This window comes from Anomaloglossus baeobatrachus, chromosome 6 (assembly GCF_048569485.1).
Source record: "Anomaloglossus baeobatrachus isolate aAnoBae1 chromosome 6, aAnoBae1.hap1, whole genome shotgun sequence".
NCBI lineage: Eukaryota > Metazoa > Chordata > Amphibia > Anura > Aromobatidae > Anomaloglossus > Anomaloglossus baeobatrachus.
This window is the reverse complement of record NC_134358.1, coordinates 12,929,992-12,953,651: the sequence shown is the minus strand read 5'-3', so window position 1 is coordinate 12,953,651 and position 23,660 is coordinate 12,929,992. Positions and strand designations below refer to the sequence as shown.

The window sequence follows — 23,660 nt, the reverse complement described above, 5'->3', positions numbered from 1 at the left end:
TGGAGCATTTATTGCCAATTTACCTACTGAAATACTGATTTCCAGCATAAACTGATACATTGTAACAAATTGTGAGGCTGCTGCTGTGTTCAGCTCCGGTTAAGGAGGCTAAAGGCAGAAACCACAAGTTTAACTCTTTGTTTTCCTTACAGATCACGATCCACAAAGGTGACGAGTGTCTGCTGGTGAACAACTCTCAGCCGGACAAGTGGAAGGTGCTGAGCCCGGGGGGCAGCGATTCGGTGGTGCCGTCCGTCTGCTTCATCGTTCCTCCACCCAACAAGGAGGCCCTGGACTCCGTCAGCAGGTGATGCCGCGGTGCCTGTGTATGGCGGGCCTGTCGCCGGCACGCTCGATGCTCATCGTGTTGTGTCCCCTAACAGGCTGGAGAGCAGCCACCAGACCCTGCTGACCCTGTGGCAGCGCCTGCATATCGACCTGAAGAGCCTCCTGTCCTACCAGTACCTGCTGCGCGACATCCAGCTCATCCAGTCCTGGACGCTCGTCACGGTCAGTCTGCTGCACGCTCCCGCAATGCGAGCGTTCACACATCCCAGCCCCTCCGATAGTTAGAAAACCCTGACCACTTCTTCCATGTTAACTGTCCCCGTATACACACTGACCTCTCTCCGTCCCCCTATACACACTGACATCTCTCTGTCCCCCTATACACACTGACCTCTCTCCGTCCCCCTATACACACTGACATCTCTCCCTCCCCCTATACACACTGACCTCTCTCCGTCCCCCTATACACGCTGACATCTCTCCGTCCCCTATACACGCTGACATCTCTCCGTCCCCTATACACGCTGACATCTCTCCGTCCCCCTATACACACTGACCTCTCTCCGTCCCCCTATACACGCTGACATCTCTCCGTCCCCTATACACGCTGACATCTCTCCGTCCCCCTATACACACTGACCTCTCTCCGTCCCCCTATACACACTGACCTCTCTCCGTCCCCCTATACACGCTGACATCTCTCCGTCCCCTATACACGCTGACATCTCTCCGTCCCCCTATACACACTGACCTCTCTCCATCCCCCTATACACACTGACCTCTCTCTGTCCCCCTATACACACTGACCTCTCTCCGTCCCCCTATACACGCTGACCTCTCTCCGTCCCCCTATACACGCTGACCTCTCTCCGTCCCCCTATACACGCTGACCTCTCTCCGTCCCCCTATACACACTGACCTCTCTCCGTCCCCCCATACACGCTGACCTCTCTCCGTCCCCTGCAGTTCCGCAGCATGACGTCCGAGGAGTACAAGCTGATCCTCAGAAACCTGGAGATCCATTACCAGGACTTCATGCGGGACAGCCAGGACTCGCAGAACTTCCACCCGGATGACCGCATGAACATCGAGAGGGAGTATAGCTCCTGCACCCAGAAGTACGAGACCCTGCTGCGCAGCCTGGAGAGAGGTGACTGTGGGGAGAGGCCACGGAATCGGCACCGCGAGGTGAGGAGATCTCGGCCATTCTCATGGCATATGTGACCTTGTGTTCGTAGGGGAGCAGGATGAGAGCTCGTGTAAGAACTACATCTCCCAGCTAAAGAACATACAGCTGCAGCTAGAAGGCTGCGAGGCCCGCACCGTCAGCAAGATCCGCAGCCCCCTGGACAGAGACCCCATCAAAGAATGTTCCCAGAGGATTGGAGACCAGCAGGTGGGTCACAAATCCACAGCTATGGACCTCCAGTATCTCACATGAAGAGGGTCTGGGGAGGACGGGAGGTCTAGTGGGAAGATGGGTTCCTGGGAAGAACAGGGCAACATGGTGGGAAGGACGGGGCAACGGGGTGGAGAGGACGGTGCAACGTGGTGGGAAGGACGGGGCAACGTGGTGGAGAGGACGGTGCAACGGGGTGGGAAGGACGGGGCAACATGGTGGGAAGGACGGGGCAACGTGGTGGGAAGGACGGGGCAACGTGGTGGGAAGGACGGGGCAACGTGGTGGGAAGGACAGGGCAACGTGGTGGGAAGGACGGGGCAACGTGGTGGGAAGGACTGGGTGGGATAGGGGGCACGTTGCTGGGAGAAAGGGGTGGGACAAGGGGTGACGTGGTGGGGAAGACAGGGTGGGACAGGAAGCAGCGTGGTGGGGAAGATGGGGGGGTGACATGGAGGGGGAGGCCTGAGGGGGGACAGAGCGGAGGGCGGCGTGGTGGCAAGGGCAGGTTTCAGCAAGTTAGGGAGGACAGGGGGCAGCATGATGGTCTAGGGCAGGGCGGGGGCAGCGTGGTGGGGAGGACAGGCCAATGTAGTGAAGAGGATAAGGGGAGACGGGGTGGGGATTATGGGAGGACAACGGGGTGGGGGCAGCATGGAGGAAGGACAGCAGAGGGCGGTGTGGTGAGCAGGCCGGGTTTCGGCATATTAGGGAGGATATAGTGGTGTGGTAGGGAGGACAGGGCGGGGGTGGTGTGGTGGGGAGGACAGGGCGGGGGTGGTGTGGTGGGGAGGACAGGGCAGGGGTGGTGTGGTGGGGAGGACAAGGGGGCGGTGTGGTGGGGTCTGGCAGTGACTATGTTTCTATAGAACGTTTGTATTTGTCCAGTGTATGAGGTCAGGAGAAATGGCGGCCGCCTGCTGAGCCATTCCCATTCTGGTGCTTGTCCGCCTGTAGAGTAGGGATCTCTGTAGGGATCTCTGTAGGGATCTCTGTAGGGATCTCTGTAGGGGATCTCTGTAGGGATCTCTGTAGGGAATCTCTGTAGGGGAGCTCTGTAGGGATCTCTGTAGGGTGCTCTGTAGGGAATCTCTGTAGGGATCTCTGTAGGGTGCTCTGGAGGGAATCTCTGTAGGGATCTCTGTAGGGTGCTCTGTAGGGATCTCTGTAGGGATCTCTGTAGGGATCTCTAGGGTGCTCTGGAGGGATCTCTGTAGGGATCTCTGTAGGGAATCTCTGTAGGGGATCTCTGGAGGGATCTCTGTAGGGTGCTCTGTAGGGAATCTCTGTAGGGATCTCTGTAGGGATCGTGTCGGTGGTTTTCTGACTTTCTTCTATTTTTCTCAGCAAATTCATTTTGAACTAGAAACCATTCAGAAGAACCTGGATAAGGTGAGCGAGAAGACGAGGAAGGTCCTGAGCCAGCCCGATCTGGGGGCGTCCGCACCGGTGCTGAGATCTGAGCATGAAATCACCCTGCAGAAGATGGAGCAAGCCTACAGCCTGTCCTCCATCTACCTGGATAAGTAAGTGCCCCCTGCTACAGCCTGTCCTCCATCTACCTGGATAAGTAAGTGCCCCCTGCTACAGCCTGTCCTCCATCTACCTGGATAAGTAAGTGCCCCCTGCTACAGCCTGTCCTCCATCTACCTGGATAAGTAAGTGCCCCCTGCTACAGCCTGTCCTCCATCTACCTGGATAAGTAAGTGCCCCCTGCTACAGCCTGTCCTCCATCTACATGGATAAGTAAGTGCCCCCTGCTACAGCCTGTCCTCCATCTTCCTGGATAAGTAAGTGCCCCCTTCTACAGCCTGTCCTCTATCTACCTGCATAAGTAAGTGCCCCCTGCTGTGCAGGGGGGATCAGCGCTTACCCAACCTCTCCCGATGGATCTGAAGGAGTTTACAATTTGACCCTTTGTTTTCCAGACTAAAGACAATAAACCTTGTGATCCGAAACACACACGGAGCTGAGGAGGTGGTGAAGACGTATGAAGATCAGCTGAAGGATGTCCACACTGTGCCGGCCGACCTGAAGGAGCTGGAGAGCAGCAAGACCGACCTGAAGGTAACATCACACCACCGGAGGCGGGGCAGCGGAGCGGGGCTGGGGACAGAAGAGACGGGGGTCTGACAGTCGTGTGTGTGTGCGTGCGTGTATATATATATATATATATATATATAATATATATATATATATATGTGTGTGTGTGTACGGCTGCAGGGATGCACAGTACTCCAGTGTGAGGGTGCAGCGTTGCGCAGTGTGAGGGCGCAGCGTTGCGCAGTGTGAGGGCGCAGCGTTGCGCAGTGTGAGGGCGCAGCGTTGCGCAGTGTGAGGGTGCAGAGTTGCGCAGTGTTGTGTGTGTGTATAGTGTCAGTGTGAGGGCGCAGCGTTGCGCAGTGTGAGGGCGCAGCGTTGCTCAGTGTGAGGGTGCAGAGTTGCTTAGTGTGAGGGCGCAGCATTGCTCAGTGTGAGGGCGCAGCGTTGCTCAGTGTGAGGGCGCAGCGTTGCTCAGTGTGAGGGCGCAGCGTTGCTCAGTGTGAGGGCGCAGCGTTGCTCAGTGTGAGGGCGCAGCGTTGCTCAGTGTGAGGGCGCAGCGTTGCTCAGTGTGAGGGCGCAGCGTTGCTCAGTGTGAGGGCGCAGCGTTGCTCAGTGTGAGGGCGCAGCGTTGCTCAGTGTGAGGGCGCAGCGTTGCTCAGTGTGAGGGCGCAGCGTTGCTCAGTGTGAGGGCGCAGCGTTGCTCAGTGTGAGGGCGCAGCGTTGCTCAGTGTGAGGGCGCAGCGTTGCGCAGTGTGAGGGTGCAGAGTTGCGCAGTGTTGTGTGTGTGTGTAGTGTCAGTGTGAGGGTGCAGCGTTGCGCAGTGTGAGGGTGCAGAGTTGCTCAGTGTGAGGGCGCAGCGTTGCGCAGTGTGAGGGCGCAGCGTTGCTCAGTGTGAGGGCGCAGCGTTGCTCAGTGTGAGGGCGCAGCGTTGCTCAGTGTGAGGGCGCAGCGTTGCTCAGTGTGAGGGCGCAGCGTTGCTCAGTGTGAGGGCGCACGGTTGCGCAGTGTGAGGGCGCACGGTTGCGCAGTGTGAGGGCGCAGCGTTGCTCAGTGTGAGGGCGCAGCGTTGCTCAGTGTGAGGGCGCAGCGTTGCTCAGTGTGAGGGCGCAGCGTTGCTCAGTGTGAGGGCGCAGCGTTGCTCAGTGTGAGGGCGCAGCGTTGCGCAGTGTTGTGTGTGTATGTGTAGTGTCAGTGTGAGGGTGCAGCGTTGCGCAGTGTGAGGGCGCAGCGTTGCTCAGTGTGAGGGCGCAGCGTTGCTCAGTGTGAGGGCGCAGCGTTGCTCAGTGTGAGGGCGCAGCGTTGCGCAGTGTGAGGGCGCAGCGTTGCGCAGTGTGAGGGCGCAGCGTTGCGCAGTGTGAGGGCGCAGCGTTGCGCAGTGTGAGGGCGCAGCGTTGCTCAGTGTGAGGGCGCAGCGTTGCTCAGTGTGAGGGCGCAGCGTTGCTCAGTGTGAGGGCGCAGCGTTGCGCAGTGTTGTGTGTGTGTGTGTAGTGTCAGTGTGAGGGTGCAGCGTTGCGCAGTGTGAGGGTGCAGAGTTGCTCAGTGTGAGGGCGCAGTGGTGTGTGTGTAGTGTCTGTGTGGGGGTGCAGCGTTGCGCAGCATCTGTTTTGTGTGCGCTGTTTCGGCCTCGCCTGCCCCCTCACCCGCTTTCCTCCTCTCCGCAGAGGATGCGTGGACAGGTGGAGGGGCAGCAGCCTCTCTTCAGCGGTCTGGAGAGTGACCTCGGGAAGGCGCGGGAGGTGAGTGAGAAGATGCTGCGCGCACACAGCGAGCGTGACGTGGACCTGGATAGATACAGAGAGAAGGTGCAGCAGCTGCTGGAGCGCTGGCAGAGCATCGTCCTCCAGATCGACCTCCGACAGCGGGAACTGGAGCAACTGGGCAAACAGCTGCGCTACTACCGCGAGAGCTACGAGTGGCTGATCCGCTGGATCCAGGACGCCAAGCAGCGGCAGGAGAAGATCCAGTCTGTGCCCATCACCGACAGCAGGACTGTCAGGGAGCAGCTTCAGGAGGAAAAGGTATGAAGCCCCTAGCGGGAGCTGCAGCCTCCACCATGCCGACTGGTGGGGAGGGTGACTGCTGCTGTCAGGATGGAACCCCCATATGTACCACAGACAGGATGACTCCACCCAGCAGGCCGCTACAGAACGGGGGCCGTCCCCTCCGTCACCCGCCAGCTCAGAGCCACGCTGTATAATAGATGAGTCCTATCACCTGACCATGAGCAGGCTCCGCCCCCAGAAGCCGTAATAAGACATCTGTTATCTCCTGTCCACAGAAACTGCTGGAGGAAAGTGAGAAGAACCGCGTGAAAGTGGACGAATGCCAGAAGTACGCCAAGCAGTACATCGACGCCATCAAGGTGAGGGGCTAATACTCCAAGACCCCCTGACCAACATGACTACAGAGCTACCCCAATAAGAGAGTGCAGCTCTGGAGTGTAATACAGGAGGTAACTCAGCATCAGTGCAGGATCAGTGACTGCACCAGCAGAATAGTGAGTGCAGCTCTGGAGTATAATACAGGAGGTAACTCAGGATCAGTAATGTAATGTATGTACACAGTGACTGCACCAGCAGAATAGTGAGTGCAGCTCTGGAGTATTAATACAGGAGGTAACTCTGGATCAGTAATGTATGTACACAGTGACTGCACCAGCAGAATAGTGAGTGCAGCTCTGGGGTATAATACAGGAGGTAACTCAGGATCAGTAATGTATATACACAGTGACTGCACCAGCAGAATAGTGAGTGCAGCTCTGGAGTATAATACAGGAGGTAACTCAGGATCAGTAATGTAATGTATGTACACAGTGACTTCTCCAGCAGAATAGTGAGTGCAGCTCTGGAGTATAATACAGGAGGTAACTCAGGATCAGTAATGTAATGTATGTACACAGTGACTTCTCCAGCAGAATAGTGAGTGCAGCTCTGGGGTATAATACAGGAGGTAACTCAGGATCAGTAATGTATATACACAGTGACTTCTCCAGCAGAATAGTGAGTGCAGCTCTGGAGTATAATACAGGAGGTAACTCAGGATCAGTAATGTAATGTATGTACACAGTGACTTCTCCAGCAGAATAGTGAGTGCAGCTCTGGAGTATAATACAGGAGGTAACTCAGGATCAGTAATGTAATGTATGTACACAGTGACTTCTCCAGCAGAATAGTGAGTGCAGCTCTGGGGTCAGATACAGGAGGTAACTCAGGATCAGTAATGTAATGTATGTACACAGTGACTGCACCAGCAGAATAGTGACTGCAGCTCTGGAGTATAAAACAGGAGGTAACTCAGGATAAGTAATGTAATGTATGTACACAGTGACTGCACCAGCAGAATAGTGAGTGCAGCTCTGGGGTATAATACAGGAGGTAACTCAGGATCAGTAATGTATATACACAGTGACTGCACCAGCAGAATAGTGAGTGCAGCTCTGGAGTATAATACAGGAGGTAACTCAGGATCAGTAATGTAATGTATGTACACAGTGACTGCACCAGCAGAATAGTGAGTGCAGCTATGGAGTATAATACAGGAGGTAACTCAGGATCAGTAATGTAATGTATGTACACAGTGACTGCTCCAGCAGAATAGTGAGTGCAGCTCTGGAGTATAATACAGGAGGTAACTCAGGATCAGTAATGTAATGTATGTACACAGTGACTGCACCAGCAGAATAGTGAGTGCAGCTCTGGAGTATAATACAGGAGGTAACTCAGGATCAGTAATGTATCTACACAGTGACTGCACCAGCAGAATAGTGAGTGCAGCTCTGGAGTATAATACAGGAGGTAACTCAGGATCAGTAATGTATGTACACAGTGACTGCACCAGCAGAATAGTGAGTGCAGCTCTGGAGTATAATACAGGAGGTAACTCAGGATCAGTAATGTAATGTATGTACACAGTGACTGCACCAGCAGAATAGTGAGTGCAGCTCTGGAGTATAATACAGGAGGTAACTCAGGATCAGTAATGTATCTACACAGTGACTGCACCAGCAGAATAGTGAGTGCAGCTCTGGAGTATAATACAGGAGGTAACTCAGGATCAGTAATGTAATGTATGTACACAGTGACTGCTCCAGCAGAATAGTGAGTGCAGCTCTGGAGTATAATACAGGAGGTAACTCAGGATCAGTAATGTAATGTATGTACACAGTGACTGCACCAGCAGAATAGTGAGTGCAGCTCTGGAGTATAAAACAGGAGGTAACTCAGGATCAGTAATGTAATGTATGTACACAGTGACTGCACCAGCAGAATAGTGAGTGCAGCTCTGGAGTATAATACAGGAGGTAACTCAGGATCAGTAATGTATGTACACAGTGACTGCACCAGCAGAATAGTGAGTGCAGCTCTGGAGTATAATACAGGAGGTAACTCAGGATCAGTAATGTAATGTATATACACAGTGACTTCACCAGCAGAACACTGAGTACAGCTCTGGGGTCAGATACAGGCTGCTGGTTCCTGTGGCTGAATGCTTTTTTTTTTTCATGTTCCAGGACTTTGAGCTGCAGCTGGTGACATATAAAGCTCAGGTGGAGCCGGTGGCATCTCCTGTCAAGAAGCCCAAAGTGCAGTCTACTTCTGATAACATCATCCAGGAGGTGAGGGCCTTGCAGGGTGCTGTGATGGGCGCTGCCCTCCTGCGGGGTGCTGTGATGGGCGCTGCCCTCCTGCGGGGTGCTGTGATGGGCGCTGCCCTCCTGCGGGGTGCTGTGATGGGCGCTGCCCTCCTGCGGGGTGCTGTGATGGGCGCTGCCCTCCTGCGGGGTGCTGTGATGGGCGTTGTGTGGAGTCTGATTGTGTCTCTTCTCTCTCGCAGTATGTGGAGCTCAGAACCAAGTACAGTGAACTCACCACCCTGACCAGCCAGTATATCAAATTCATCACCGAGACGCTGCGCCGCCTGGAGGAAGAGGAGGTATGAGGCAGACACTACCAGCGCCTGGCGTACTGGTGCCAGGCCCGGATCCTGGCATACCCTCCTCTGTCTGTTCACTAGTATCCTGGCAGCACCGGGCTCGGCGCACACTTCTGCTCTTACTGACCTGGCTCATAGTTATAGTAATCATGTGAATGTATACGTGTCTGCGAGTCCTTGTGGAGGACTGATGAATAACTGTGCAGCTCCTGCCCCCCACATAGAGATGTATAGTGCCGTCACATGGCGCGCTCCCCGCCGGGCCCATACTGTTAGTGTAACACACATGTCTGTCGGATGTCCAGTGTACAATGAGGCGGGGACTGTGGAGTCTGGGAAAGTATCTAACTTTATATTTTTTTACCTACCACAAGGTGTCGGGTACATGTGCCACCCCACGTACATCCTCATCCCTCGTGTCCAGCCATTGTTCTTAGTTACGTTTGCTTTTCACCATAGAGCATATGATTATTTTTTCCATCTGTTTTATTTTTCTTTTTCTTTTCCTTTTTTTGTCTCCATTGCCCTTCTTCACCCCTCTCTACCTGCCCTCACCCCGCCCTCCCTCTGTTCCCACCCCACCCTCCTTCAGAGAGCGGCAGAGAAGCTGAAAGAAGAGGAGAGGAGGAAGCTGGCAGAGGTAGAGGCCCAGCTAGAGAAGCAGAGGCAGTTAGCCGAGGCCCACGCTCAGGCCAAAGCCCTGGCAGAAAAAGAGGCCTTAGAGCTGCGACTGAACATGCAGGAAGAGGTCACAAGACGGGAGGTGGTGGCTGTCGACGCCGAGCAGCAGAAGAAGAACATTCAGCAGGAGCTGCACCAAATGAAGCAGAACTCTGAAACCGAGATCAAAGCCAAGGTCAAGCTCATTGAAGAGGCCGAGTACAACCGCAGGAAAGTGGAGGAGGAGATCAGGATCATCCGACTGCAGCTGGACACCAGTCAGAAGCAAAAGTCCGGTGCTGAAGATGAGCTGAAGGCACTGAGGGACCGAGCAGAGGAAGCCGAGAGGCAAAAGAAACTCGCTCAAGAGGAGGCTGAGCGTTTAAGAAAGCAGGTGAAGGATGAAGCCCAGAAGAAGCGGGAAGCTGAGGATGAGCTACAGCGCAAGATCCAAGCAGAGAAAGACGCGGCCAGAGAGAAACAAAGAGCCCTAGATGACCTGGAGAAACTGAGGCTTCAAGCTGAGGAGGCCGAGAGGAGGATGAAACAGGCTGAGCTCGAGAAGGAAAGACAAATCAAACAAGCTCATGACATGGCCCAGCAGAGCGCAGATGCAGAACTGCAGAGCAAACGCATGTCCTTCCTGGAGAAGACTACTCAACTGGAAATGTCCCTGCAACAGGAACATATCACCGTTACCCACCTGCAAGAGGAGGCCGAGCGTCTCAAGAGGCAACAGTTAGAGGCCGAAAATGCAAAGGAGGAGGCAGAGCGAGAGCTGGAAAAATGGAGGCAAAAAGCCAATGAAGCTCTGAGACTACGGCTTCAAGCAGAGGAAATAGCCCATAAGAAAACTCTGGCTCAAGAAGAAGCCGAGAAACAGAAGGAAGATGCTGAGAGAGAGGCCCGCAAGAGAACCAAAGCAGAGGAGTCTGCGCTGCGCCAGAAGGATCTGGCAGAGGAAGAGCTGGAGAAACAGAGAAAGCTGGCCGAAGAAACGGCTTCCCATAAACTTTCCGCCGAGCAGGAGCTGATCCGACTGAAGGCAGAGGTGGAAAGTGGTGAACAGCAGCGCATTGTCCTGGAGGAGGATCTATTCCGCCTCAAGAATGAAGTCAATGAAGCCATCCAAAGAAGGAGAGGTCTCGAGGAAGAACTCGCCAAGGTCCGTGCTGAAATGGAGATCCTAATGAAGGCCAAGTCCAAAGCAGAAGAAGAGTCTCGTTCTGCAAGTGAGAAGTCTAAGCAGATGTTGGAAGAAGAAGCAAACAAGTTGAGAGATCTCGCCGAGGAAGCCGCCAGGTTACGAGCACTTTCCGAAGAGGCCAAGAGGCAAAGACAGTTAGCAGAAGAAGAAGCCACACGACAAAGAGGAGAGGCCGAAAGGATCCTGAAAGAGAAGCTCGCTGCCATCAATGAGGCCACGCGGTTAAAGACTGAGGCCGAGATTGCTTTAAAGGAGAAGGAGGCTGAAAACGAGCGCCTCAGAAGACTGGCAGAAGATGAAGCCTATCAAAGAAAACTGCTGGAGGAGCAAGCCACCCAACACAAGCAAGATATCGAAGAGAAGATCCTGATTCTCAAACAGTCCTCAGAGAATGAGCTGGAAAGACAAAAGAACATTGTGGACGAGACCGTGAAGCAGAGGAGGATCATTGAGGAAGAGATCCGAATTCTGAAAATAAACTTCGAAAAAGCCTCAGTTGGCAAATCTGACCTGGAACTAGAACTTCAGAAACTAAAGAATATTGCAGACGAAACTCAAAAAAGCAAAGAAAAAGCAGAGCAAGAAGCGGAAATGCAAAGGCGACTGGCTCTAGAGGAGGAGGCCAGACGAAAAGAAGCTGAAGAGAAGGTCAAGAAGATCATTGCTGCAGAACAGGAGGCAGCAAGGCAGAGGAAAGTCGCCCTAGAAGAAGTGGAGAGGCTGAAGTCTAAGGCTGAAGAGGCCAGAGCGCAGAAGGAGCTCGCTGAGAAGGAGGCGGAAAAGCAAATTCAGCTCGCTCAAGATGCCGCCAGGAACAAAATTGCTGCTGAAGAAAAAGCCTATCTGGCTGCTGTGCAGCAGAAAGAGCAGGAACTGATGCAAACCAGAATCCAGGAGCAGAGCATCTTTGATAAGCTAAAAGAAGAGGCTGAGAAGGCCAAGCGAGCAGCGGAGGAAGCCGAGCGAGCCAGGGTAAAGGCCGAACATGAAGCCGCACTGTCACGTCAGCAGGCAGAGGAAGCAGAACGCCTGAAGCAAAAGGCCGAGGTAGAGGCCCAAACTAAGGCCCAAGCCCAGGAAGATGCCGAACAGATCCGCAAAGAGGCAGAGCTGGAAGCCGCCAAGAGAGCCCAGGCCGAGCAAGCAGCGCTGAAGCTCAAACAGCTGGCAGATGCCGACATGGAGAAACACAAGAAATTTGCTGAAAAAACTCTCAAACAGAAGGAACAGGTAGAAGGTGAACTGACCAAAGTCAGACTCCAACTGGAAGAGACCGACCACCATAAAAACATTCTAGATGAGGAGCTGGGACGTCTGAAAGAAGAAGTGACCGAGTCCATGAGGCAAAAGAAACAGGTGGAAGACGAACTCTTCAAAGTCAAGATACAGATGGAAGAGCTGGTGAAGCTGAAAATCCGCATAGAAGAGGAAAACAGGATGCTTATAATGAAAGACAAAGACAACACACAAAAATTCCTTGTGGAGGAAGCCGAGAAGATGAAACAGGTGGCAGAGGAGGCTGCTCGTCTAAGCATAGAGGCCCAGGAGGCTGCACGCCTACGGAAACTTGCAGAGGACAACCTGAATGAGCAGCGAGCCTTGGCTGAAAAGATGCTCAAGGAGAAGATGCAAGCTGTTCAAGAAGCCACCCGTCTGAAAGCCGAAGCCGAGATGCTGCAGAAACAGAAGGAGCTGGCCATGGAGCAAGCCAAGAAACTCCAAGAAGACAAGGAGCAGATGCAGCAGCAACTAGCCGAGGAGACCGAGGGTTTCCAAAAGACCCTGGAAGCCGAACGACGCCGACAGCTCGACATAAGCGCTGAAGCCGAACGCCTTAAAATACAGGTGGTGGAAATGAGCAAAGCCCAAGCCAAAGCTGAAGAGGACGCCAAAAAGTTCCGAAAACAGGCAGAAGACATCAGTGAGAGGCTACACCAGACAGAACTGAGCACCAAAGAGAAGATGACTGTGGTGCACACCCTGGAAATACAGCGGCAGCACAGCGACAAAGAAGCAGACGATCTGCGCAGGGCCATTGCCGATCTCGAGAGTGAAAAGGAGAAGCTGAAGAAGGAGGCCGAGCTGCTGCAGAGGAAATCCGAAGAGGTACCTGATTATTTATATTATTAGCACTCTTGGGTTTTACGCCCCCCAGCCCCTCATCCGCTTTAGTTTAATATTATCATTCTTATCATTTTGTTTTTGGCCATTTCTTGTGCAGTACATAGTCTTTGTTCTTGCTGCTGCATTACCCATAAAGCTGGCTGTATACCATCACATGGCCGAGCACCCGCAGTTACCCCATCTAAGAGACCGCCGGGCTCATCTGATCCCACCAGTGTCTGGGGAATCAAAGCTGAGATCCCGGGGGCGACATAGAGCTTAGATTGTCGGCATCTCATCAGCCAGGACAACGTATTGGTGAAGTCCGTCTCCCTACAATATTAAAGATGGAGCCTCAGAGAACTAACAGTCATCCGTCTCATGAGGATGGTGCTGCTAGTTTGGCTCTGCAGACTATATATACCACTCCTCCTCATAGCGTGTTACGTAGGGGCTTCTGCAAAGCCATTAACCCTTGGGATGTACTTTGATGAATTTCCTGATATTTCTTCATTTTACTTACTTGTTCTGATCCATTTCTTTACAGATGGAGATCGCTCAACGGGAGCAGCTACGGCACGAAACCCAAACACTCCAGTCCACATTCCTGTCTGAGAAGCAAATCCTGATCCAGAAAGAAAAGTACATAGAAGAAGAGAAGGCCAAACTAGAGAAACTCTTCAATCAAGAGGTCAACAAAGCCCAAAGCCTGAAAGCTGAGCGAGAGCGGCAGCTGCAACAGCTGGAGGAGGAGAAAAGACTTCTTCAGCTCAGCATGGACGATGCAGTCAAGAGGCACCTCGACGCAGAGGACAAGGTGCGGCAGAAACAAGACGAGCTGCAGCAGCTGGATAGGATGAGAGTCGAACAAGAGAGGCTCCTGGAGGAAGAAAACAGAAAACTGAGGGAAAGACTCGAACAACTGGAACAAGAACATAGAATAGCCTTGGAGAAAACCAAAGAGATTGTCATTCACAAGGAAACCATCATAACCCAGACCACATCCCTACATAATGGAAGAGACTTAGTGGACGGGTCCATACAAAACGGTGAACAAGAAAATACATTCGATGGTCTAAGACAGAAAGTATCTGCCAACAAACTGTATGAGGCCGGCATATTGACCAAAGAGATGCTGGACAAACTGGCCAACAAGCAAGTGTCTGTGGATGACGTCTCTCAGCGTGAAGACATCAGAAAATACCTCCAAGGAAAAAGCAGCATCGCTGGATTACTACTCAAGCCCAGCAATGAAAAGATCAGCATCTACAATGCCATGAAGAAGAGGCTGGTCACGCCGGGCACTGCGCTCATCCTGCTGGAAGCCCAGGCTGCCTCCGGATACATCATCGACCCGGTGAGGAACAAGAAACTGACGGTCAGCGAAGCAGTAAAAGAAAACGTCATTGGGCCGGAAATCCACAACAAGATGCTGTCCGCAGAGAGGGCCATCACCGGATACAAGGACCCTTACACTGGAGAGAAAATCTCCCTCTTCCAAGCCATGATGAAAGATTTAATTGTGAAGGACCACGGAATACGACTCCTGGAAGCCCAGATTGCCACCGGGGGCATTGTAGACCCAGTCAACAGTCACCGTCTGCCTCTGGACGTCGCCTATAAACGAGGCTACTTCGATGAAGAAATGAACACGGTCTTGTCTGATCCCACAGACGACACCAAAGGCTTCTTTGACCCCAACACACAAGAAAATCTCACCTATTTGCAGCTAATGGAAAGATGTGTGGTGGACCCCGAGACCAAGTTGTGCCTTTTGCCTCTGACCGATAAAGCTGGAAAAGGAGAACTCGTCTACACAGACTCTGAAGCCAAAGACGTGTTCAAGAAAGCCACAGTTTCCGTTCCTTTTGGCAAATTCCAAGGAAAAAGTGTCACCATCTGGGAAATTATCAATTCTGAATATTTCACAGAAGAGCAGAGACGGGAGTTGTTACGACAGTATAAAACTGGCAAAATCACTGTGGAAAAAATTATCAAGATCATAATTACTGTGGTGGAAGAAAGTGAGGCGAAAAAACAGATGTGCTTTGATGGGCTAAGAAGTCCCGTCCCGGCAGCAGAACTGGTCGAGAGCAAGATCATCGATAAGGACCTGTTCAACCAACTCCATCAAGGCAAAAAGTCAGTGAAAGAGGTCTCCGAGGTAGATGCAGTGAAGCGATATCTCACTGGGAGCACGGCCATAGCTGGCATCCAAGTGGAGAAATCTGGGGAGAAACTAAGCTTCTACGATGCCATTAGGAAGAACCTCCTGAAGCCCGCCACTGCTCTCAACCTGTTAGAGGCTCAGGCCGGTACTGGCTTTATCATCAACCCAGTGAATAATGAATTACTCCCAGTAGATGAGGCTGTCAAGGCGGGAATTGTTGGCCCCGAATACCATGAGAAGCTGCTCTCTGCAGAAAAAGCTGTGACTGGCTATAAAGATCCATACACCGGGCAGACCCTGTCTCTGTTCCAGGCTCTAAAGAAGGGGCTGATACCAAAAGACAGCGGCATTCGACTCTTAGATGCGCAATTGGCAACTGGTGGCGTAATAGATCCAGTAAACAGCCACCGACTTCCATTAGAGATTGCCTACAAGAGAGGTCACCTGGATGAAGAGACAACCAAAATCCTCTCCGAGGCGGTGGATGAAAACACGGGCTTCTATGATCCAAACAGTCAAGAAATCCTCTCCTACACACAACTGCAGAAAAAGTGCAAGGTGGACAAGAAAAGTGGCCACTTCTTACTCCCTCTGTCCGAACAAGCCATACAGTCTCAACTGGAAGAGGTTTACACTGACTCTCAAGCCAAAGAAGCCTTCGATAAAGCTACAATTGAAGTCCCCGTCGGCAGCTTCATAGGAAAGACCAGTACTCTATGGGAGCTGATCCATTCTGAATATTTCACAGAAGAGCAAAGGCGAGAGCTCCTGCGCCAGTATAAGACAGGCAAAGTAACCATCGAGAAAATAATCAAAATCATGATTACCATTGTGGAGGAAACCGAGACCAAGAGGCAGCAGCGCCTCACCTTCACCGGCCTCCGGGCTCCAGTTCCTGCTAATGAACTTCTAGAAGCCAATATTATTGATAAAACACAGTTTGAACAGCTAAAAGAAGGGAAGAAGTCTGTAAAGGAAATCTCTGAGACAGACTCGGTCAAGAGGTATCTCCAGGGCAGTGACTGCATTGCTGGCGTCTACATAGAAGAGAACAAACTGAAAATGAACATCTACCAAGCCATGAAGAGGAACATGCTGAGGCCGGGGACGGCTCTGGTTCTCCTTGAGGCCCAGGCCTCCACTGGTTTTATCATAGATCCAGTAAAGAACCAGAAATTCTATGTAAACGAGGCAGTGAAAGCAGGAGTTGTTGGACCAGAGCTGCATGAAAAACTGCTGTCTGCTGAAAAAGCTGTTACAGGGTACAAAGACCCCTACTCTGGAAACACCATCTCCGTCTTTGAAGCTATGCAGAAAGGCTTAATTCTCAGAGACCATGGAATACGCATCCTAGAAGCTCAGATTGCCACCGGCGGAATCATTGACCCTGTTCACAGCCACCGAGTCCCCGTGGAGGTGGCCTACAAACGAGGTTACTTTGATGAAACCATGAACAAGATCCTGTCTGATCCCACCGATGACACCAAAGGATTCTTCGATCCCAACACTCAGGAGAACTTGACTTACTTGCAACTTAAAGAAAGATGCATTAAGGATCCAGAAACAGGACTGACTCTTCTTCCCTTGAAGAAAACAGAGAAGCCTGCAACAGCTGAAAGTAGTAAAGCATACAGTGAGGCTGAAACTAAGAAGGTGTTCGAAGAGACAACCGTAGATATTCCAGCTGGAAGCATGGCCGGCTCTTCCATGACCATCTGGGAGCTTATGCAATCAGATCTTCTTCCGAAAGAAGAAAGGGATCGGTTAATGGCGGAGTTCCAAGCTGGTCGCCTGACCAAGGAGCGCATGATTATCATCATCATCGAGATTATTGAGAAAACAGAGATTATTCGTCAGCAGGAGCTGTATTCCTATGACTTTGTACGCCGTCGCATTACAGCTGAAGATATGTATGAGTCCAGGCTGATAACTCTGGAAATGTACAATATGTTGAAGCAAGGAACCAAGACTATCCAGGAGATCATCCAAATCGAGACAGTCTGGAGATATTTGTATGGAACTGGATGTGTTGCGGGTCTACAGATGCCAGCTTCTAAAGAAAGCATCAGCATTTACCAAGCAATGAAGAAGGGGTTCATTACTCAAGATGTGGCTTTTCTGCTGCTGGATGCCCAGGCGGCCACTGGCTTTATGATCGATCCAGTGAAGAATGAATTGTTAACTGTAGATGAGGCTGTTAGAAAAGGTGTAGTGGGACCCGAAATTCACGACCGGCTTCTCTCAGCAGAAAGAGCAGTAACTGGATACAGAGATCCGTACACTGAGCAGATGATTTCCATTTTCCAAGCCATGAAGAAGGATTTGATCCCGTCTGATCAAGCTCTGCGATTGCTCGATGCCCAGATAGCTACAGGAGGCGTCATTGATCCCCGCTTTGGATTCCACATTTCCAATGATATCGCCTATACACGAGGTTATCTCAGCAAGGAGACTCTGGACATGTTATCAGAGCCAAGTGAGGTCCGCAGCTACGTGGATCCCTCCACAGATGAGAAGCTCAGCTACGCACAGCTGCTCAAGAGGTGCCGAAGAGACGAAAAGAGCAATCTGCTCATCTTGCCACTGGCAGACAAGAGGAAACTAACATTCAAAGGTCTGAGGAAAGAGATTTCCATGGAAGAGCTAATTAGATCGAATATCATGGATGCAATAACCGCCCAGCAATTACAAGAAGGTTTAACCTCTATTGAAGAAGTGTCAAGAAACCTCCAGAAGTTCCTGGAAGGCACAAGTTGTATCGCTGGTGTCTACGTGGAGGCTTCAAAGGAAAGGTACTCCATCTACCAAGCTATGAAAAAAGGCATGATCAGGCCAGGCACAGCATTCGAGTTACTCGAAGCTCAAGCAGCCACGGGGTACGTCATCGATCCAATCAAGTGCCTGAAGTTGGCCGTTGAGGATTCTGTCCGGATGGGCATCGTGGGGCCAGAATTCAAGGATAAGCTGCTGTCAGCAGAGAGAGCTGTGACCGGATACAAGGATCCATACTCAGGAAAACTCATCTCTCTTTTCCAAGCCATGAAGAAAGGACTGATACTGAAAGACCACGGCATTCGTCTGCTAGAAGCCCAAATTGCTACTGGTGGCATCATTGATCCAGAAGAAAGCCATCGCCTGCCAGTGGAAACCGCATACAAGAGAGGACTGTTTGATGAAGAGATGAATGAGATCCTCTCAGATCCCAGCGATGATACTAAAGGATTCTTTGATCCCAACACAGAAGAAAATTTGACCTACCTCCAGTTAATGGAAAGATGCATGACTGACCCAGACACTGGACTCTGTCTCCTGCCTCTGAAAGAAAAGAAGCGAGAGAGAAAGACTTCATCCAAGTCTTCGGTCCGTAAGAGAAGAGTGGTGATCGTAGATCCAGAGACTGGGAAAGAAATGTCTGTGTATGAAGCTTATCGCAAAGGACTTATAGACCAGCAGACCTACATCGAGCTTTCCGAACAGGAGTGTGAGTGGGAAGAAGTCACCATCTCCTCATCTGACGGAGTAGTAAAATCAATGATCACAGACAGACGCTCTGGACGACAGTATGATATTGATGACGCCATTTCCAAAGGTCTTATTGACCAGTCTTCTCTGGACCAGTATCGCTCTGGGACCTTATCCATCACTGAGTTTGCGGACATGCTCTCCGGTAACATGAGTGGATTCCGATCAAGATCCTCCTCTGTGGGCTCTTCATCCTCCTACACTGCCAGCCCTGCTAGACGGGATCAGCAACCATCGTGGAGTGATCCATCTGAAGAGACTGGCCCTATAGCTGGTATTGTGGACACAGATACGTTAGAGAAGGTCTCCATCACTGAAGCCATGCACCGCAATCTGGTGGACAACATAACTGGTCAGAGACTTCTGGAGGCCCAGGCCTGCACCGGAGGCATCATCGACCCCATCACAGGCGAGAAGTTCTCTGTAACCGATGCTGTCAACAAGGGTCTAGTGGACAAAATAATGGTGGACAGAATAAACTTGGCCCAGAAAGCCCACAGTGGCTTTGAAGACCCAAGAACAAAGACAAAAATGTCAGCAGCCCAAGCATTGAAGAAGGGCTGGCTATATTATGAAGCAGGACAACGATTCTTAGAAGTGCAGTATCTCACAGGTGGCCTTATAGAGCCTGATGTCTCCGGACGGGTCAGTTTAGATGATGCCCTCCGCAAGGGAACCATAGACTCCCGCACGGCTCAGAAACTACGAGATGTCAACACTTACTCCAAATACTTGACATGTCCTAAAACCAAACTGAAGATCTCCTACAGAGAAGCCATGGAGAAGAGCATGGTAGAAGATGGCACTGGTCTGAGACTCCTGGAAGCCTCCTCACAATCCAGCAAGGGTTACTATAGTCCCTACAACGTGAGCGGTTCTGGCTCAGCCTCCGGGTCTCGTTCAGGATCTAGAACCGGCTCCAGATCAGGTTCACGTAGAGGCAGCTTCGACGCCACAGGCAACTCCAGTTTCCAAATGAATTTCTCGTCTTCCTCCTACACCTCATCCAGCTATGGTCGAAGATACACCAGCGGGCCACAACACGCACCTGTGGACGCAGCAGAAGTGGTTAGCGCACTTTTAAGTCTAAGCTGCGGCCAAGAGTCAAGAAGAGGGTCGGACATGTTAGCGGCCCTGGTGCCTGGCCTTGTATAGAGAGCAATATGCACCCTAAATCCATGAACTTGAATCCTGGTTCCTGCTCTGCATGTGGTGAAGCTTTAATGGACTTTATTATTTTATAAATCTCTATATCACTTTCTGCCTCTTTCTAATTGTACTTCACAGCAGCAGTGCCTGACATTGTAACCAAACCTAGAAAATGGCCTGATGTCCAGCCTCACTCCTACCATGTAATTTGTATATTGAGAGATGACTCTGAGAACACTATTGCCGCACTCTGAACCCTCGCACTAACAGATGCCAATGCAGAGCAGTGACCACCCGCCTCCAGCAGCCACAAATCAATGCTAATGACACCCCTCTTCCCAAGACCCCAATCATTCAAGACTCACAAGCCCCCCCCCGGAGAGCCTCTTCCTGCTGCCTACTGTCATCCATGATGACCTGCCTCCTGCTTCTCTTGTATGGACCGACCTTCCTATGGCCGCACAGAGGTCACCCTGTCCCAGCGATCCTTCCATCCCTCCTGTGTGTCCTATATTCTTGTCTTCCAGAGATGTCATGAAGCCCCCGCTGTAAGTTCTGCTCCTCACTGATCATTTCATCTTAAGACGTCTTCCACCAGTTTATTTTTGGCTTTCGTTTTCATGTATGAATCTTGTATGGTCCAATGAAGAGGTGACCCTCATTCTGTGCCCATAACCCCTGTGCAGGTGTTCATCACAAGCATTCGCTCAGCCAACCTACTTCTGGCTCTGTCTTCCTATTCCGTGACCCCCATATAGTTGTACCAGGACTGACGAGCCCCTGACACCCAAATACTGAGGAGTCAGTGGCTTTATGTCTTCCTATTCCGTGACTCATAAGCGATGAGTACCCGCCCCTGGTATAGTTGTACCAGGACTGACGAGCCCCTGACACCCATATACTGATGTGTCACCACTCCAGACCTTTATTCTCTGGTAACATCACTATCATTTGAGTCAAGAGTAGCCTCCCACATTATGACATCATCCTGTAAGAGATGAGTACCCGCCCACATTATGACATAATTATCCTGTAAGCAATGAGTACCCGCCCACATTATGACATAATTATCCTGTAAGCAATGAGTACCCGCCCACATTATGACATCACCATCCTGTAAGCGAGGAGTATCCACCCACATTATGACATAATTATCCTGTAAGTCATGAGTACCCGCCCACATTATGACATCACTATCCTGTAAGCGAGGAGTACCCGCCCACATTATGACATAATTATCCTGGAAGCAGTGAGTACCCGCCCACATTATGACATCACTATCCTGTAAGCGAGGAGTACCCGCCCACATTATGACATAATTATCCTGTAAGTCATGAGTACCCGCCCACATTATGACATCACCATCCTGTAAGCGATGAGTACCCGCCCACATTGACATCACCATCCTGTAAGTGATGAGTACCCGCCCACATTATGACATCATCCTGTAAGCGAGTACCCGCCCACATTATGACATCATTATCCTGTAAGCTATGAGTACCCACCCACATTATGACATGACCATCCTGTAAGCGATGAGTACCCGCCCACATTATGACATCATTATCCTGTAAGCGATGAGTACCCGCCCACATTATGACATCATTATCCTGTAAGTGATGAGTACCCGCCCACATTATGACATCATTATCCTGTAAGTGATGAGTACCCGCCCACATTATGACATCACCATCCTGTAAGTGATGAGTACCCGCCCACATTATGACATCACCATCCTGTAAGTGATGAGTACCCGCCCACATTATGACACCATCCTGTAAGCGATGAGTACCCGCCCACATTATGACATCACCATCCTGTGATGAGTACCCCGCCCACATTATGACATCACCATCCTGTAAGCGATGAGTACCCGCCCACATTATGACATAATTATCCTGTAAGTGATGCGTACCCGCCCACATTATGACATCACCATCCTGTAAGTGATGAGTACCCGCCCACATTATGACATCACCATCCTGTAAGTGATGAGTACCCGCCCACATTATGACATCACCATCCTGTAAGCGATGAGTACCCGCCCACATTATGACATCACCATCCTGTAAGTGATGAGTACCCGCCCACATTATGACATCATTATCCTGTAAGCGATGAGTACCCGACTACATTATGACATCACCATCCTGTAAGCGATGAGTACCCGCCCACATTATGACATCACCATCCTGTAAGTGATGCGTACCCGCCCACATTATGACATAATTATCCTGTAAGCAATGAGTACCCGCCCACATTATGACATCACCATCCTGTAAGTGATGAGTACCCGCCCACATTATGACATCACCATCCTGTGATGAGTACCCGCCCACATTATGACATCACCATCCTGTAAGCGATGAGTACCCGCCCACATTATGACATAATTATCCTGTAAGTGATGCGTACCTGCCCACATTATGACATCACCATCCTGTAAGCGATGAGTACCCGCCCACATTATAACATAATTATCCTGTAAGTGATGAGAACCCGCCCACATTATGACATCACCATCCTGTAAGCGATGAGTACCCGCCCACATTATGACATCACCATCCTGTAAGTGATGTGTACCCACCCACATTATGACATCACCATCCTGTAAGTGATGAGTACCCGCCCACATTATGACATCACCATCCTGTAAGTGATGAGTACCCGCCCACATTATGACATCACCATCCTGTAAGTGATGAGTACCCGCCCACATTATGACATCATTATCCTGTAAGCAATGAGTACCCGCCCACATTATGACATCACCATCCTGTAAGCGATGAGTACCCGCCCACATTATAACATAATTATCCTGTAAGTGATGAGAACCCGCCCACATTATGACATCACCATCCTGTAAGCGATGAGTACCCACCCACATTATGACATCATTATCCTGTAAGCAATGAGTACCCGCCCACATTATGACATCACCATCCTGTAAGTGATGCGTACCCACCCACATTATGACATCATTATCCTGTAAGCCATGAGTACCCGCCCACATTATGACATCACCATCCTGTAAGTGATGAGTACCCGCCCACATTATGACATCACCATCCTGTAAGTGATGAGTACCCGCCCACATTGACATCACCATCCTGTAAGTGATGAGTACCCGCCCACATTATGACATCATTATCCTGTAAGTGATGAGTACCCGCCCACATTATGACATCATTATCCTGTAAGTGATGAGTACCCGCCCACATTATGACATCATTATCCTGTAAGTGATGAGTACCCGCCCACATTATGACATACCTATCTTTTGAGTGATAAGGAACTGCCCACATTATGACATCATTGTCTTTTGAGTTCCCGCCCTGTGATGATATCACTCCCCCATCCTTCTCTCCCATCTTTTATGTAGCCCCTGCAGACTGCATCTTGTCTCACATGTGTGTTTCGCATGCTCTGTGTATAGGGTTTAAGCCCCACTACCACCGATTTCATGGACCCTCCATCCTGTGACTCGGGGCTCACCATTTTCTGGACTCCTCGACGCAAACTGGAGACCATCACAGAACCGACTGTGCACCCCAGAATCCAGGTACCTCTGACCCCGGGCATGTATTTCAGTCACAAAACTGAGTACACCCCTCACATATTGGCAAATATTTTATTATATCTTTTCCTGGAACAGCACTGCAGATCTGACCCTGTGATACAATGTGCAGTGTCAGTGCGCAGCTTTTATAACAGGGTAAATAACTCATCACAGCCATTAATGGCTAAACTGCTGCATCAGAAGTGAGTACACCACTAAGTGAAAATGGCCACATTGTGCCGAATTAGCCATTTCCCCCCCGGTGTCATGTGTCTCATTAGTGTTACACGGTCTCCGGTGTGACTGAAGGAGCAGGTGTGTTACGTTTGGGGTTATCGCTCACACACTCCTTTATACTATAAAGAATTCTCTGAGGATCTGAAAAATAAAATTCTTCTCTACATAAAGATGACCGAGGCTATAAAAAGATTGTCACCACCCTGACACTGAGCTGCAGCACAGTGGCCAAGACCATACCGAGGTATAACCAGACAGGATCCACTCAGAACAGGCCTCGCCATGGCCGACCACAGAAGCTGAATGCATGAGCTCAGCGTCATATCCAGAGGTTGTCTGTTCAGAATAGATGTATGAGTGCTGCCAGCATTGCTGGAGAGGTTACAGGGGG

The 23,660-nt window shown here is 50.9% G+C and overlaps 1 protein-coding gene across 24 annotated transcripts in view; it reads left to right on the top strand.

Moving 5' to 3' along the window:
• PLEC (plectin) overlaps positions 1 to 19,480 on the top strand; it is a 335,144-nt gene extending 315,664 nt beyond the window's left edge. For all 24 annotated transcript variants that reach the window (XM_075352742.1, XM_075352743.1, XM_075352741.1 and 21 more), the window contains 12 exons: positions 153 to 307; positions 384 to 510; positions 1,255 to 1,438; positions 1,527 to 1,684; positions 3,035 to 3,213; positions 3,616 to 3,754; positions 5,392 to 5,748; positions 6,009 to 6,092; positions 8,241 to 8,345; positions 8,564 to 8,662; positions 9,255 to 12,635; positions 13,180 to 19,480. In XM_075352742.1, the coding sequence (XP_075208857.1) occupies positions 153 to 307; positions 384 to 510; positions 1,255 to 1,438; positions 1,527 to 1,684; positions 3,035 to 3,213; positions 3,616 to 3,754; positions 5,392 to 5,748; positions 6,009 to 6,092; positions 8,241 to 8,345; positions 8,564 to 8,662; positions 9,255 to 12,635; positions 13,180 to 19,479 (11,268 nt within the window). In that variant the 3' untranslated portion in view covers position 19,480. The remainder of the gene's footprint in view (positions 1 to 152; positions 308 to 383; positions 511 to 1,254; positions 1,439 to 1,526; positions 1,685 to 3,034; positions 3,214 to 3,615; positions 3,755 to 5,391; positions 5,749 to 6,008; positions 6,093 to 8,240; positions 8,346 to 8,563; positions 8,663 to 9,254; positions 12,636 to 13,179) is intronic.
• The last annotated feature ends 4,180 nt before the right edge of the window (positions 19,481 to 23,660 follow it).